Below are 18,059 nucleotides of genomic sequence, written 5' to 3' on the forward strand. Positions count from 1 at the left end.
GATCGCGTCGAGGACAAGGGAATGGTGCATCCGCAACGTCGGCAGTACGCGACCGAATCGAGGATTCACGCGCGTCACGTCTGCTCCGAGCAGCGGCAGCAGCAGCAGCACTACGACCAGTCGTCGGCGCTCGCACAACAGTAGCAGAGCGAAACTCGACCGATTTCCTAAAGGCTCAATTACGAACCCACGAGAGCTGCGGCATGATTAGGCCGATACGTTGGTATTCGATTTTCATGCACGCGCGCACCGCGCCACTTATACAACAAAGATGCGCGCCGCTATTAAGTCGACACCTCGCTTATTGACGTTGATAGTTTAGTTCTCTTGCGCTCTATGATTTCGCTCTACGGCCGGAGGATAATTGAATATTCGAGGATTTTCTGCGAGGCGCGCGATGAGCGGTTTGCGGTTTGTGCGATCGAACGCTCTCTCTCTCTCTCTTTCTCTCTCTATTCACATTGTTAGCTGCGCGCCCGCAGGTTAATGGGCCGTATGCGCTGCGTGCAGATGCTGCGGATGGCCGATTACCATCTTCTTTCTTTTTCAGAGAGACAGAGAAAGAGAGAGTGTAACGAAAAAACTTTGGTGCGTGATTTTACACTTTCAACGATAGACGCGAAAATAAAATTGCCCTTTCGGAAAAATATCGAGGCAAAAAAAAAGTCCATCTGTCCTCCGCGGTGCGCGTGTGTGCGCACATTCATCCTGCCGCAACCCATCGTCATCGCGCGCAAATATTAAAAAATGTCAAAAAAAAAAAAAGAAAAAAGAAAGAACCTCTCTCTCTCTGTCGTTTTTTCTCCACCCTTTGCGCAAAAACAAACAGAGCAAAAAGGGCAGGGCTGAAGCCCTTCCTAAACATTAACCAGCAGCGCAAAGTCGCCCTCCGTCGCCATGGAGAACGCGCGGCACTAACTCCCCGAGAACTCCTCTTTTTTTTTTCTGCAACAACTGCGATTTACTATAATCGCGCATTGTTCCAACGTACATTTTCGGGCGCGGCTGGGGGTGGGAGGCGGGGCGGGCAGGCTTTCGCTTGCACTTTTGCCGCGTTCTACGCGATTATCGGATTCCCCTCTCGTCCTTGTGCTCTTTTAGCTTTGACCGGAAATCGCCCTTTGTTCCGTTTTCTCGTTTGTTTTTTCGTCGTCTATTTCACTCGTTTCAGAGAGTGGAATATCGATCACACACCGAATTTCACGCGATTCGAGTGCGCGCAATGGGCGCGCATTCTACGGCCACTTGTTCGACTCGCGTTTCCCTTTCTTTCGGCCTCTGATCATTCCTCTGATCTTCGGTCGGCGCCCAAAAATTCGGCCTTTCTTTTAACGCAGCGGATTCTTAATAGGCGAGGGTGCAGCCTGGCGTGTAATCGGATCCTGCGCTTCCGCGGCCAAAACCGGGTATAGAGTCTCGCGTGGCTATTTGGAGTCTTTGCTCACTGGATATAATTACATTACCTTCGACTAATTATACTAAGTCGTCCGCGTGAGCTATTTGCAGATTGCAGCGTAGCGACTTCCATTGGGTTATTGTCAGACGAACGGGTCTCGAACGACTCCTGGCTAATTTCAAGCTGATGCGCTCTCGATTATTCATTCTTCCAGGAGCCGTACCTGGGTAACTGCAATTTTCAGAGCCGACTCTGGGAGCACGATCGCGAATACACTGCTGGATCGCTTTGGCAGATCAATCAGTGCGAAATTCGCGCGAGAATCGAATAAAATTGACCGGGAACAATGAGCCTCAGCCCATAGCAATCACTGTATCACGCGTATCGCGTCCGCACCCGACAACGACGAAACCAAAAAGGCGCAAGCCCTTAAAATTCGATCGAGGTAGCCGACAAAGCGAGGGAATCAACGATCGCGATGGAAGGGGAGGTAAAAAAAAGAACGCGATGCGGGAGAACGACGCGCGCCGCGCGCTAATTGACGAAACAAGCTGCCGCGCGTCTACGTCGATTACACGACGAACGAAACAGAGAGCGGCAGATGCAACGAGCGTCCGAGCGGCAGTATACGTAATTGGCCTCGGATTTCCTACTACCCCCCTTACCCTCGCGCCGCTCCCCATGTACGGCGAATAATTAATGACTCGCGGCTTGTGCGTGCCGCAAGGTTGCGCCTCCTCCCCCCAAGCTGTGCATAGGTGTAAGCGCACCGATAGATATCTTTTTCATCGGTGGTCACCTGCCTCCCCCGTTCGAACGAGCCCCCTTCCGAGCCCTCTTCCGAGCCCCCTTCCGAGCCCCCGTCTCCCGCGGAGATTTGAATAGCTTTTACAGGGAACGGTGCTCTCTGCCCCGAGTTATCACTCGGCGACCGAGGATACATCGTTTCTCGGTGCGTCGGCGAGCTGCTCGCGCATCGCCCGGTAATTAGGCGCAATCGAGTAGGACTGTGTCGATCGATCGGACTCGCTCGGCGCACCAACGACAATCCGAGAAAGTATCGCGAGACAGCGGATGTAGCGCGTAGATTATTATTAGACTCGGTTGATGCATCGTTGGCGCGTGACGACGATTCCCAGTCGGTCGTCGCGAAAATGCACGGCCGCTTCGGGGATTAATTTCACTTTATTATACGGCTCGTTCACGAGAGCTCGGGATCGGAGTGCCAGCGCCGGATGTTTGACGTATGTGTCGACGGCTCTGCTCCTCTCGTTCGTGATCGTCGTCGTCGTCGCGACGAGGACGACAAGGGGCGGAGGGGAAGTTTTATGGGGACGCGCGCGTCGATTTATTACGGCGCGCGGGCGGCCCTCGAATGCTTGTCTCGGTCTCGTTATTTGGGCCACCGAGGGACGCGCACGAGCGTTCGCCGACGAGACAATCACGGGAGGTGTTTAAGGCTACACCAGTCCTGAGCGTTCGCTCGCCGAAACTGCAGGCGGCGTTCACCGGCATCGCTTGGCCTCGCGACGCTCGATGTCGGTAACGCTGTTTCCATCACGTCTTCGCATTGCCCTGTCAACGTGTTCGCGTGCAGAGCCGTACTAATCGAGGCTTAATCCGTTCTCGCCGCGTCCGAGTGCAAAGCGCACACTGCCGACGCGTTCACGGTCGAGGGTCACGACGTGACGTTAAGAAAATAAAAGGGCGCGGTCGGAGATTCTCTCTCCACTTAATCGCGCGCAAAGCCTCAAAATTCGGTGCCGTGATTAAATTAATCGGGAGCAAGTTTCTGGCCTAGCCGATAGCAATTACATTACGCGAGAGCTTACTCTTGTCGGAACAAGGCAAAAATAACAGCCGTCGATAAAGCCCCAAGGAAAATAACATCGAGTCGCGTCTGCTCTTCCCATCTTCATTAAAATCTTCTCTCGCTCAATTAAGCTCACTTATCCGCGGCGAAGCCACTCGAAATCCTTATTCGAGCTCAGCTCGCTCTCGCAGCGCTCTCTCGGCCGCCATTCATTGCTACGGGCACTCGCCGAAAACTTTCCCATACGCCGCTGCGGGGCAGAGGACGAAGAATTCGATAATTCCTGTAACGAAGCGGAAAATTCGTTCTATAAGACTGTGTCCACCCAACGAGAGCACATAAAGATGCGGACTCCGGTAATAAAGTCTCCGAAAAATGGAATATCCCTTAAGGATGGAGAGAGAGAGAGAGAGAGAAACAATAAAATCGAGTCGGCTATGTGCTACGCATGGAGTGGAGAGAAAGAGTCTCCGGGTCGGCGATAAAATCGTCAATTTCCCTCGGAGAAGAAGCTGACCCGAGGAGTATGAGGTGCGCGCAAGTGAGGCCAATTGCCCGTCGTAGGCAAAAAGAAAAGGCAAGCTTCGGGGACACTCTCTCTCTCTCTCTCTCTCTCTCTCTCGCTGTCTTTCTCTTCGGATATAGACTCTGGCTCTCGTAACCCACCGAAAACTCGCCGTTACTTTAAATTAAACTGCTGAATTATGGAAGGCGAGGGAGATGGCTCTTTTCGCAGGCTATTGAAACAATTCACATATTTCCAGCGAATTGAGCGTCGATCCCTGCCGACTGAGGAGCGAAGCATAAACGACGACGAGAATAACGCGAAGCAGCGACGTCGACTCGAAAATCCGTCAGGACTTGGAATCAGCCTGGCTGGCAAGCGAATCGATTCCTCGCTCGGCGGACAGGGCGGAGGATAGAAAGCATGGACACCTCGCGGAGCGTAAACTACGACATACGTCAGCGGGCGCAGAGTGAGAGATATAGCGTTGGCAAGGGGTGCTCCAGGCTAACGACATTCGGCGCAGAGGCTCGAAGTTGTCGAGAGGTAGCTGCTGCCGCAGCCACCGTCGCTGCCGCCGCTGCTGCTGGTGGTCGCCCGAGGCCAATGGGATGATCCCTCGGTCCACTTGTCGAGAGCTCTGGGTGAGTAGCCGCCGGCACTGACACTGCCAGAGCTAGCTCCACTTGTCGCGAGGTCGAGCGGAAAGAAACTTGCCCTCCTCGCGCGGAGCTACGATCGCAGCGGACATCGACCAGCAGCCACTACCAGACGAATGACTGTCCCGCTCTCCCGTCAAGCTAATTGGGTTAGATCTGCCTTCGAGGCCTTGACTCGCTCTGTGTATACACATCGCGCTCCGAGTCCGTCTCGACGATAATTACTCTCTTCTATTTCCAAGTTTCTCCATCTGCTTGGAGTGCTGTCGTATCGAGCGCCAAAACGAACCCTTATTTCAGTCGATGCAACTCTGCAAGGGTATGTGGCACGCGTGCATCGCCAGGTCTTCGACATTAGCGCTTGTCCGTTTCTCGAGAAACTAACCGACAGAAAGGAGCACGCGATATATCGATTGCGCTCTGTTAAATAACCATATATACGAAGATTATCAAATCTATCCTTGTTTTATCTTGAAAATAAATTGTATCACCGCGATTGCCAACATCACGTCGTTAAAATATAGCCGAAAAAATAATTAAAAGATTGGATCGTTGGAGAGACGTCATCCATCGCATTTATTTCTAGTGCGAAATAAAATTGTTATTGTTATAACCAAGACGACGTCATAGCACTCTCGTCAATTTCAGAAATGGTGTCGCATAAATTCCCATCTAAAATAACATTCGATCCGCCGTGCCGCGGCACACCTGTCGATAACTCGGCATTGTTATGATTCAGCTCTCGAGGCGTTGCGTGCATATAAAAAAAGCCTCTTATCACACACAAGACTCGCGGGGGCGCTGAAGCGAAGCCGATCGTAAAGGAGCTTGAATGTTTTTCGATATGGTGGTTCTTACTCTCCCACGTGCACTCTCTCTCACTCTCTCTCTCTCTCTCTCTCTCTCTCTCTCTCTCTCTCTCTCTCTCTCTCTCTCTCTCGTTCTGTTTTCGTTTTATCTCAGTCGAGAGCTTGCACAAGTGAAGAGGAGCTTTCGTAGAGTAGGCGTTACCCTGCCAAGGAAAATTATCGCCGTCGTCGCCGTCTCCCTCTCTCTCTCTTTCTCTTTCTCTCTTTCTCTCTGTGTTTTTTAGCTCTCGAGAGCAAACAACAACTACTGCAAGGTTAGTGATGGCTGCTTCTCCGCGACTTGTTTTACGCTTTTTAAGGGAGAGCAGATCCGTGTGGGCAAAGGTGCGCGCTAGCCTACAAACTGCCTGGCACCGCGAATCATTCGTACCGCCACCGTGGCCGCTGTAAATTGCTTTTTACGAGCCGGATAAAACACGTGCTGTCGTTTTGTTCGCTTCGGACGTGATCCCTGCCATCCTTCCTATTCTCCTACTTTTCTTCTTTTTTTTTTATCTTTATTCCCTTTAAACCCCCTTGACGTTGATACCTCAACGCGGACCTAAGCAGCTATATTTGAAATTATGAAAGCCTCAGGCAGTCGACTGAAGAAGCTCGATCTGGTTTATATTTACGTTATTGAATTTTTTTACTCCATCGGATAGGGAACAATTTACAATATCATATACGGTTATACAAAAGATCGCACATTATAAAACTAGAAGGCTATTATAAGCTTTAAAATTCACTTTATGTTTCAACAAAGCGGTACCGTGACTAAGCAAGTAGACTTTTCAAGGAAAAAAAAGTCTATCATAAAAGTAGGATAGGAGCTTAAGGGGTAAGACTTTGCCATTATCCACAAGTTACGAACGGAAGACAAAGTGAATAAAGATTGATTGGAGAATAAAAATGTACGCGATATTGTAATCGATACCGAGGCAGTACGTTCTGGTAATACAGGCAAAGGGAAGCAGCTACCATCAATCCTACTTTGCCTAGACAACTGAGACTAAGACGAAAAAGAAGTTCGCTTATGGTAATCGTGATCAATTACCTCGCGAGCACAACGTACGAGAAATACTTTTGATAAGACAACAGCGCGAAAAAGAATGAAAAAAGAAAATAATAAAAAGGCTTTCCCTTTAATAAGGCCGACGTAAATATTCGCGAGGCTCCATAAAAATAGCAATAAGAGCGTAATGAAAGCTCGACGGCTGAGAGAAAGAGAGAAGCGATGTCAAGCTCCACCCCCCGACCCGTAGACTCTTCAATTCTATCCTAGCCACTCGCGAATATTAGCATGAAAAAGACTGAGCTCTAGCAGCAGGCAAAATAATAAAGAGGAGAGAAAGCTGCTGCGATATTGGAGCTTGCGATCGGGAGACTCGTATACAACCGATTCTTTTTTTTTGTCCCTTCTTTTTCTTTTTCCTCGTCTCTGTATATACGAGCGAAAAGCAGTATCGGAAGTCTCGACGCTAATTGACTCGGTTTTCTTCGTTCTTTCTTCGAGACTTCCCCCTCCCTCCGCCCATCCGCTACTACCCCTCTGATCTTCGAACTGAGATAATTTGAGGAAATTCGCTTGCTCACCAGACGGTTTGTGATTTATCGATGAGGCACTTGCCACGATGAGCTATGCCAATTCGACCACTTCTTTCTTTCTTCATTTTAATGAAATATCGATGCGATTTGCATGACTGAGCGCGGATATATTTCTATGCCAGCGCGTTTTTTCGCTAATTTATCGCTCGACCGTGTGTCGATATGTTACTCCAATTATTTTCAACTTTCGCGGAAGCGCATGAAAAATACGGCTAAACCTTGTTACGACGAAATGCAATTGCATTTTTATTCGTTAAAGGATGTTTTTGGGCAAAGGAATAATCTTAGTCAAAGCAGTGGGGAATTTTTAAATAAAATGCAACCATTTTTCTGCCAATTTGCGAAGTCGAAAATGCCGCTCTCGAAAAAAAAAACACATTTTTATTCTGTGATATTGAAAGATCAGAAAAAGTGAAAAATAGCGGAAAATTTAGCTGGAAACACTCAGACTACATAAAACAATAATAACTAAAAAGCTCTTTGTAGCGGAAACGCAGCGTCGTCCTGTACCGAGAATAACCAAGCCCGTTCCCCCATCATGGCTTAATTCGTGGGCCGAAAAGCAAGCGCTGGCAAATAAAATAACAACCGGCAGGATGCGCCGCGCAAGCTCAGCGAAGCAAGGCAACGAGTAGCCACTCGACGAGAGCTTTCATAAAGAGCCGTAGCTTTGACTCGTCGAATCGAGACAGCATTCATCATTTAAAATAAGATAAAGCTGCGCCCCGACCCGCAGCTCGCCACTTCAAACCCGCCCCCTCCTCCCAGCTCCTATATTGTTAGTGTTATTGTTACTTCAAGAACTACGTTCGTTCTGAAGAAAGGCTAGGTATTTATACGCATTAGCCTTGCTTCCTCGTTCTACCAATCTCCCCATCACTTTTGTACGTCTGTGGCAGCAGTCTTTTACAAGTATTATGACTGGACCTAAAGTTCAAGGTGGAACGGGAACGACCGAGTCATGGTAACAAGCATACGAACATTTCGTTTCTGGTAATTTTCATATGGGGCTCGAAACCGCAACCTCTCGCACAGAGGCCGGCGCTCTTACTCGCTGAGCCACCATGACTCCCTAGTATGAATATATGTATATATATTTATTATACGAGCGCTAATTAATCCTTGGAAGCAAGTGACACTCAAACTTAATAATTCTCGTCGAACGTTCGTAGTCCGAAAACTATACGGGGAATGCGATGGCAAAAGAGATGAGAAAATTTGTCCGATCAACGAAGCATGAAATACGTCTGAAACGTCGAAGAACTCCGTGGCAAGAACAAAGAGGAGCGAACAGCTCTTGCCGGAAGAAGACGCGACAGCAAGAAAGAGAGAAAGTCGTGGGAGATGCGGGCGAAATGTCAAAGCCGCCTCGCGTGCATTGGGGCTGACAGGTAGACGCGGAGAATGCGAAAAATTAAGAGCGACCGGGAGACGCTTAATTGTGTCGTGGAGATGCTCAGAAGGACGGACTCCTTTAATAATGCTGGCGTTTGCTCTCTCTCTCTCTCTCTCTTTCTCTCTCGCCCGTTTCGACGGACCTTTTTATTTTCTCCCGGGCACGCTAGTCCATGTGTGCGTGCGTGGCCGTGTGCAATAGCAGGGCTGTAATGAGAGCGCTGTGTTTGCGCTGGCGTCTTGGGATGGAACTTTCAAACTATATGGCATTTCTCTCTCTCTCTCTCTCTCTCTCTCTCTCTCTCTCTCTCTCTTTCACGGAAAAGTGCCGCTCCTCTCGCGATATTTAATCATGCTCGTCGTGGACTTGATGTAATCCTCCGAGGAACTCTGGAAAGATGCCTTTTTTCTCGCGGCTCCATTCGGCTCTCGGCGAGATATTACGGGCGAGCGCGTCTTATCGCAACAAACGTAATTTTTGTCACGTCAAAGCGCGCTCGCTTCACTATACATGCAACTTGCCTCGTCTTCCTCCCTCTCTCTCTCTCTCTCACTCTTGGTCTGTCTGAGGCAACTTGGTAGGAAACTCATAGCTCGGTTTGTACAAAGCCACTGCGCGTAAGGCCAACTGTCGAGATTCAGTTTACAAACGCACGCGCAAGATAGGAACAATGGCATCGCTCAAAATATTCATTTCCTCCGAAAACAAAAGCGGCGGCAATTCAATTCTAATAAGCGTTCTCGAGAGGTAAAGGATCGATTCGCTTTGAGGGATCAGCGAGTACGACGACGACAACGACGACGGCGGCGTAATCCGTCTGGGCCCGGCGGCGGCGACGCTTTGTTTTTCTTTATCTCCGCCAGCTAAAGCAGCACGTCTAGCTAGGTCGATTTTAAATCAGCCGGAGCAGCCGTGCTGCTTCTTTGAGACGACGCCCGAGCGTCCCTTACGGGCCAAGCAATTTCACGGGCTGCTATGTGCCACTGGGACGACGTGTATACGACGAACGCGCCGGGCTTGCGCACTGGCCCGCGACACTTTAGCCTTGCGCGGGTGTTTCTTCTTTCCTCGCGAACGACGCCGAAGCTGCGACTTCTGCGCCCGCGAACGATCCGCGCCACTGGTCGACAGCCGGCCTCGGAAAAATCAAGCTGATTGCAGTTCGCGCCAAAGTGCGAGTCGGCTGCGAGGAACGCTTGCCAGAGCCACGCGGACAACGCCCAACGGCGAGCGTCCAAGACATGAAGAACAAGAAGAGCAAGAAGAAGATGAAGAGAAAACAAAATCAATTTATTGAGTGGCGCATTCCGAGAATTCGCAGGCGGACTCGATCCATATTTATGAGGCTCGACGCTCTGATAAAGACAAATGGCTGGCGCGGATTTTAATGCCGCGCCGTCGCCGAGTCACCTAATTTTCCTTGGTCGATCGAACGACAAACCGAAAGTTTTGTTACCTTATTTTTGCGTTGTTATTTTGGCGTCGTTGACGAGCAATTCACTTACGTCGACGGGGGGGGGGGGGGGGGGGTAGAGCGGCGGCAGGCTGTTAGCAAATTGATTTTCCTTTTTAACTGGATGAAGAGCGAAGATCCAATTTTCGTTAGCGCACGCCGAGATTGAAAAAAACATTTTTTTTCTCCAGCGGGGCGCGAAAAAAGTCCGCTGCACTCTTTCGGCCCGCGAACGGTCGGATATCAAAGTGAAAATACAACGTTAACCAAATAGTGCGAGTTAATTAAAACGCAGCTTCGTAGGGGCTTCATCAATCATCGGTAATAGAATCTATAGGTTACAGGGCTTCGTTTCAGCGGCAAACAAAGAGCAAATAAATACGCCCTTCACTCCAAAGTAAATTTCCGTGTTTCGCCGTCCAGTTTTCGTTTCAATTTCCAACGAAGCAAAAAAATAACTGGCAATTATATTGGCCGAGCAAATATATATCGAGAAAAACTTACCAAGAGTCGTGAAGCTTCGGCCTCTTCCTGCGAACAAACAAAAGCACACGGTTAATTAAATGTACACACAGCAAGAGAGAGAGAGAGACAGACAGAATAGCAATCAACTTTATTACCAGGACACGCGTTAAAAATGTTGTATAGATGACACAGCTGTCTGGGCATTCAATGCTCGACGCTGGCTAATCGACAAGTGATATAAATTAGCGGCCTCGAAATTGCCTCGAATTGCGCGTAATTGCAATGACGTGACCCTCGAGTGGCGCGCGTTGCGATTGGAAAATCATTTTCAACGCTGGTCTTCGACAAACGACTCTTCGAATTTTTAGTCCGTTCGCCTGACGCAAAGGTTTAATATGCGTTAAGAGCGCGCGTGACGCATCAGGCGAAGGAACGATCCATTAATCAAACGCGCAATTTTTTTAATTCTCCGCTGTGTTCTCTGGCCTGCAGCTTTTCTCACCTTTTCCTGCACCTCTCTCTTTCTCTCTCTCTCTGCATTGAATTCATTTTTCACTGTCTTATTTTTGATCTCTCTCGCGCGCGCCTCTCGCTCTCACTTTGTTATACCTATTATTCTTTATATCTCATTCCTCTAGATCTTTTTTCCTCTTCGCTGCCGCCACAGAATTAACCTTATTTGCCAGGCGCGCGTCTTTTTTCCCTTTCTAATTTGCTCGCTATTTTTCATTTTGCTTTTATCTCGATTTTATTTACAGCGTTAACGCTGTCGCCGCCGCTCCTTTGTGCGAACGCGCAAAATTTTTTCACGGAAATGTTTGCGTCTCGTTTCTGCGCTTTGTGCGTACCAGTTCCCTCCTTGTTTATCAACGAGAAATTTTCGTTTTACAATGCTTAACTACATATGACACTGTTGCCGTGTTTGTCGCTGATTAAAATCTCAAGGGACGCGCGCGAAAAAACAACTTCCTGCATATTGTTTTTCTATTGTTTTTCGATTTTTTTGTTTGTTATTTTATTTATTTATTTTCTTTGTGCGAGACGAAATAATTCAGCTGCCACACTTTGGTGCGCAATTAATTTCGACGGCGTTTACTTTTAAAAACTCGATGTATTTCCTTGTCCCACTCACATCGGGGAAGCTCGAATCGTTTATACTCAAGGCTCGATCGCGAAAATTCAGCGATCAGAATAGCCTCGATCAAATAGGCAAATAACGAAGCCGCGATCTCGATTATACAGAGCGCGGAAAAAAAATGGCGTCCTTTACACTGCCGCAGAGCAGCCTCGTAATTCCTTTCTCGCATAGTAAAGCTGGGCGATCCCCATTTAATTGGAGCGCTTCGTTAATGCCACCAGTGGCACGCAAAATGATTGAGTATTTGCCGTTTCATTTATTTTAATCCAATCGAAAGCGATCGCAAATCTCACTCCGCTTTCTTCCTTCTTTTTTCCTGCCTCGTCATTATGCCAACGAAACGCGCCGCGAGCACGCGAAAGGCAATTTCTTCTCGAGCAGCTGTTTCTCCATTTTCGTCGTTAATATTCCTTAACGGTCTTCGCTCGTAATGCCCACGGTAATTGGGAGCTAAAAATGGCCGATCGCGCTACTCGCGTGCAGCGCCAAAGACGAGCGCACGCCTATATCGATTGTTAAGGCTGCCTGACCTTTTTAGCTTGGCGTTCGCCGATGCTGCACTTTTACCGAGCGCCTGATTGATGCTTTTTTTTTCAATTTTTTTTAACGCGCACAAGTAGTTGGGGTTCTCGCATATGAAATTTCGTTGTACGCGTTGATACCAAGTGGTCAGCTTAATGTTTATTTTCCGCTTGGGATCTTCGAAAATTGCCGACATTACGCGTATTCCGCTCTTCCACGCTCATCGCGTAGGTACCCATGTAAGAATTGCCATGACTGCAAAAACGGCCCAATACTGTTGGAGCACAGGCAACCGAACCTAGTTTTGTCAAGCACTGGACCGGATTTGAGCCAACATTGAATTGATAAGAATGGTCCGAGCACCGGCAGCCAATACTGTACCAATAATCTATTTTTGAACGATTTTAATATTTTTTGTTTTCCGGCGCTGGTCCAATACTAATCGTTAATCATGATGCGCATGTTTATAAAGAATATTAATAATAACATTTTAACCTAAAATATATGATAAGTATCGTGTTTTCCGAGTAGCTTTCATTATACCACGCAATGCTGAACAGTTATTCATATCTCAAAAAATCAAAATCCTTGAAAAGGAAAATTCTCTGTTCATCGTCGAGCAACAGCTCTAGCGACAATGGCAATATTTTTATAAAAAAACTTGATGCGCTTGACTTATCCCAAAAACGTAATGATCGATGCTCGAGGTAAATTTTATAAGATATTTGACATTTTTTATCTATGTGTTTACTTTAATTAGGTTGAGTGCACATACTATTGGTCGTTAAGTTTGACCTCTTAGTATTAACATAAATGTTGTATAAATATTGTTGTTACCTAATTTGTTACTCGTCATACTTATCTTGAAAATGTTAGCAATTAAATTTTAAATAAATAGTTACATGAGTATGTAGTATGTAAAATAATTCAATAATAAATAAAGAAAACGTTGACGCTAAAAAATGCGTTCTTATTTATTAGCTTGACAGTGTGCTTATCCGACAATGACAACAAATATTGCGTTACCAGTACTGAGCCATGGTCAATGCGTCGGCAATGGCTCACTACTGAAAATATAACCTTGGCCCATTCTTATCATTTCGTTACCTGGATGACGTTGGACCAGCACTGGCGGCCTGTACCGGCAGTCTTGGTTAACGTTGCTGTGCCAATGTTGGGTCGTTTTGACTTTCTTACACGGGATAAGATTCACGTAGTGTATTTTTAAAAATAATTCGCTCGTTCATTGTCCGCATATTTTTCTCCGTACGGCCGCCGGGGAGAAAAATAAACACACGTAGATAATAAAGCGGAATTTTTCGCTAAACAATTATAAAGCGAGCTCATTACGCGTAACAGATGTCGTAAATTCCCTCTCGAAAAAAAATGTAATAATCTCGAGCGCTTGAAAAATTCATAGTAGTTTGCAGAGTAATAAAGAAGGAGAGAAAGAGAGAGAGAGAGAGAGAGCTTCGGAGCTTGCGAGAAGAAAATACTCTAATTACCCAGGGAGTAGCTTTCAATACGCTCGCGCTCGCAGAAAGGAGAAATAAAAACCGGAAGAAAAAAAATAAATGTGCAGCCAGCTGGAATTTTACCCTCGAGCGTGGAAGAGCGAGCCAGCGCAAGTGGTTCTAAAGAAAAATTTTGGGCAAACGCATTAGCCGCGCGTCAGCGGATCGTCTGTAAAGGGCCGAAAGGATGAAAGTATTTACTTTGCCCACGTCATTACATTAGCCGAGGCAGCACGCCCGCCGAGGGTTTACGCCCAGCTAGGGGGGCACGATATGCTCTCGAGTGTTGCCTAATGCCCAAAAGTGAAAATGATACGCGCTTAATTAATCGACGCCGCGTCTGCTGCCTTGGCCCGCTCCTCGATGAGCCGCGCGACGAGCGAGAAGCAACTTCACAAATAAATCCACGAGAGGTGCTTTCAGACGCGAAGCTTTACTCTTTTTTATTGGGCGGCCGTAACAGTGCGCGACCATAAAAGCCCATGTTTACGAGGTGTTTGCGGATTTTCCTTTGGCAATTCCAATAATGTTCCAATCGATATCGCACGACGATACGCGCCGTAAATTTCGAGCTGATTCAATTTGTAGCTCACACGTCGCGGCCTCACCTTTATACTTATGAACAGGGCAGGCGAGAGGAAAAAAACTGAGCGAGCGCTGACCTTGCGAAAAAAGATGTGAACGAATGCACTCGTTATTCAAAGGGGGGGGGGGGGAGCATTCTTTGTCTTGGTGGTTCAGATGGGAACACGTTTGTCCCGAAGCAGCGCGTTCATCGAGCCGAATTCCCTCTTCTCGCGGTGAAATTTCGAAGGCTCTCTCTTTTGTCCGTGTGTCCGAGCCAAACCTTACCTGCTCCACTTGACGGACCTCGTTCCCTTTTATCGCGAGGCTACCACTTGGGCGGACGCTGTTTTTCCGACAAGGGGAGGGAAATCGTCGCCTTCTTTATTTTTTTCGACGCCGCAGCAATTCTGCTGCTTCTTCCCTTCGGAGCCTTTTTAAATTCGAAGGAGGTCGAATTGATAAGAAGTCTTTAGCGATTTATCGGAGAAAATTATTTGAATAGCCAAGTAAGCTAGGAATCAAATATGATAAATTCAAATGAAAGAGCAGGTCATGGAGTAAGGAAGAAGTCTACTGAAATCGATTCGGCGATCTTCTTTGGGCACTGCACTCAAAGTCAAATCTCCTTTTAATTGATCGTTCCAGTTCAAACGAGGAGGATTCTAATTGCTCGCCGAGGAAATAAACTGACTTCTTCATTACATCGCGTCTTCATTTCCCTTCTTTTTCCAACCGACGCAAAAAATAAAAAAAAAAAAATGAAAAAAAGAACGAGAGAATTACTCTCTTTCTCTCTGGAGCGGAGCGAGTTGCTGCACCACAAAAGACACAGACAATCGGCGTCCACTCAAGCTACCAAAGCGAAGAAGAAACCTCTTGCATTTTCACTTCATTCAAACGTCCGTTTCCCCTCAAAATATTATTCATCCTACTTCAGCCTCCTTCTCTTTTTTTCCGCTGCTGCTAGCGACGAGCACTTACCAAGACGGCAAGAAATATAAAACTAAAACGCTCATAGTCAATTAAGAAGAGGGCGGAGTGAGCTTGCAAGTTATAAGAACCCTCGCTCTTCGTGGAGGCGAAAGCAGAAGAACGTTCGACGACTGAAATCTCCGCTGCTTAAGATGTAATTACGCGAATTGAAAGGAAAGCGTTATGATGTTTCAATTATTCAAGCACCCAAAGATCTCCACTAAGAAATGTTTCTCTCTCCCTTCCTCCTTCAAGGATTAGCCGGCTTCCTTTCCCTTTTCTTTTTCTCCCGCTGGCATTAATTGCAAGCCGCGCGATTTTATCGTCGCTTTAATTAAGCTCCCAACTTTTATGTTTTTCCCTTTTTTTCGGCCTCGTCAGTTATAATGGCGGCTTTGAAAGAACCTCGGGCGCGTATTGGCTTTCGATCGCGAGATTCTCCACGGCAGAGAGAGAGAGAGAGAGAGAGAGAGAGAGAGAGAGAGAGTTTGTAACTCCTACTACTGGCCGATGCAATTTGACACGGAAGTCGCTTAATTGCCGCGGCGAAAATCGAGCTGAATCGCGTTAATGGTTGGCCTTTTTTCCCCGGCCCGCCCTCCTTGTTCTCGTTCTTGCGCCTGAGCTCAATTGGATTTTCGTCGGGCTGTTAAGTCGTTATGGAGTTTCGTGATTTTTCACGTGGCCGCGCGGGCCCTTTCCCCCGTTGTGCGCGCAACAACTTCGCAGACGCGCGCCATCATTTCTGCCAGGACAAGTTGCGCACGCAATATTATATGCGCCGAGCTGCTCTCGCGTTTCCGACCAAGTTCTAATTAAAGCTTCGCACCGGATTTTCGGTATTTTTAACGCATCTTCGGACGCGGAGTTAAGCGGCCATTAATTTGCCATCATCCGGGTCAGAACGCGCATATTGCCGATGAAGCCCACCAAGGTAGAGCGGATTCTTTGGCCAAACGCAAACGTGGAAACGCATGGCGACGAAGGATGTAAAAAGAGAGGTGAAAAACGAGAGCTCGAAGGCGCGGCGGAATGAAAATTATCCATGAATTTCAAGCGCATCCAGCCTCGTCCCGTCGCTAACAATGTAATATATCAGGTAGCAGGTGACGTCGCTGCACAAAGCAAAGTGGCAATAACGCCGGGAAGAGAGAGAGAGAGAGAGAGAGAGAGAGAAACGCTGCAGTAAATACCAGCGCGTGAATCGCAACAACTCGAGCTTGCGCTACTGTGTACTGCAAAGACAAAGTACTGCTCCCCCACCCACGCCCTTATTTACAAGGTCGGAAATGCACGTCTTCGCGCGCGGCAACTCTCTGGATTTACACTTTGGTTGGCCTTGTTTGCCAATTTTCCTTGCTGCTTTTGTGAGGTTACCCTGAGATTTTTCGGCTTGCACTTTGCGGTTGAAAGTCGGCTGCGGTTTATGCTGAGGTTATATCTCTGACACCTTTTCGCTTTCCTCTTTTTTAACTGTATTTATCATCGCCCATTTTTTGTTTAATGCTTTTCCTTTTTTTCTACTTTACTTTGTAAAATATAAAATTTGGCACGTTTTTCAGTATCAGTATATTCACACATATGATATTGGGAACGTCAAGGCACGGAAATGGCGATTTAAAATGACCGTAATCGTATTTTCATTTGAAACTCGATATTTTTTGTGATCGACTCTATTATACCAACTCTCTCATCTTTCTTTTAATTAACAGTAACTCATATCGATGAAACGTCAATCCGTTCGTGATAATATTTCGAAATTCTGCTTTTTCATGCAGCGTGCGATAAATGAAAATAACGGAAATCGAGAGCAGAAAGGCCTGATCGGAACTTTAATAAAAATAGCCAACATCAATCGAATGAAATGCCAATTCTGGTACAGTCTGCAAGGAAATATTAAAATTTATACGGCGAATTCGGAACCACCGCAAAATTAATTGGAAAACCAATTGTCAAGCAGCCCTGGCAGACATCATGCGCCAGTATTTTTCATCGCCGGCGTGAGGGCGAGATGGGGAAAAATGCTTTTTAAAATATCAGTAACGCGTCCAAACAACGTGACTTTTCAATCATCAAAACCTCGGCCCCGCTGCAAAAACAAAAAAAAAACTCACGCTCGGGCAAGCCTCGCATTCATCCCGATAACGAGAGGCAGTGCGAGAGAGAGAGAGAGAGAAAGAGAGAGACAGACAGACAGGCAGACAGAGATAGAGATATTCCACATCCGCAAAAAATGACCTATCGCGCGCGCAGCGCATTATTATTGTCGCGTTTACGAGGTGGTTGTGTGCACGTGCCCACTCTTCTCTCGGATCGACGCGTCAAGGGAAGTAAAAATTTTTGCAAGTTTCGATTCGGAGCTTTTTTTTACGATTGCAGTACCGCCTGCGTCTGCACGGCTTGTCGGCAGCGAGGCCTTTTTTTCGCTGGCGCGCTCGCATTGATGATGGATATACCCGCCGAGTTTTTGTTTTTCTTCGGCGAACGAGAGCTTTTTTGATGTACGCTGGAAAAAGTATATGTTTGTCAGATAACCTCGTAGCACGCGCGGGGCGTACACACACGTGTATACATGTATACGTGAGAGCGGAGAGGCTGTATTGCCTCTGGGGCTCGTACAACGCCGGCAGTTTCGATGTGTTTGCGGATACTATGAGCGAATGATGATTCCATCTCCATTTTCCGAGGGAATTGTGTGCGCGCGCGTAGCCTATGCTCATTATCCTGTTTGCTTTTGGGACACGCGATTGCGGATGCACTAGCATGAGCTCGTCATCGATCGCTTGGCCCATATCAAAATTTATTCTGGTTTATCGTAGGCCCGATCGTGCGTGCCATTGCGAGCCGAGAAAAATGAATGTACGATCCTGCCGAGATGACGGATAGCTGCAAATATCATTATGAATCCGTCGAGTGTCAAATGTCGAGTGTCGAGTGGGTCGGGCATCATCAAAACGTAAGAGGACAACAAAAGAACGAGAGTACGTACAAGCGAGGAAATCTCGTTTGGCGCGTGGCGCGCGCCACGATTACGCGCACTTTCTTCTTCTCCTTCCTCTCGTCGTCGACGTGGTCGTCGTCGTCGTCGTCGTCGTCCGAACTGGGGCGTTTAGATTTATGATCTCCTTTTCTTCGCTGCGCGCAGCGCGGCAAGACGACACGCGGCAAGACGACGGTGCTTTTTATTTTGCCCTGCCTCGCTC

At 47.4% G+C, this 18,059-nt stretch overlaps 1 protein-coding gene across 1 annotated transcript in view; it reads right to left on the reverse strand.

Moving 5' to 3' along the window:
• The window catches only part of LOC131662746 (myb-like protein AA), a 138,808-nt gene that overhangs the window by 87,514 nt on the left and 33,235 nt on the right, over positions 1–18,059 (reverse strand). The window contains exon 2 of the mRNA XM_058932638.1: positions 10,183–10,209. Coding sequence (XP_058788621.1) covers positions 10,183–10,209 — 27 coding nt within the window. The remainder of the gene's footprint in view (positions 1–10,182; positions 10,210–18,059) is intronic.

Source organism: Phymastichus coffea, unplaced genomic scaffold (assembly GCF_024137745.1).
Source record: "Phymastichus coffea isolate CEN01 unplaced genomic scaffold, Cenicafe_Pcof_1.1 PCOF00028, whole genome shotgun sequence".
In the NCBI taxonomy this organism is placed as follows: domain Eukaryota; kingdom Metazoa; phylum Arthropoda; class Insecta; order Hymenoptera; family Eulophidae; genus Phymastichus; species Phymastichus coffea.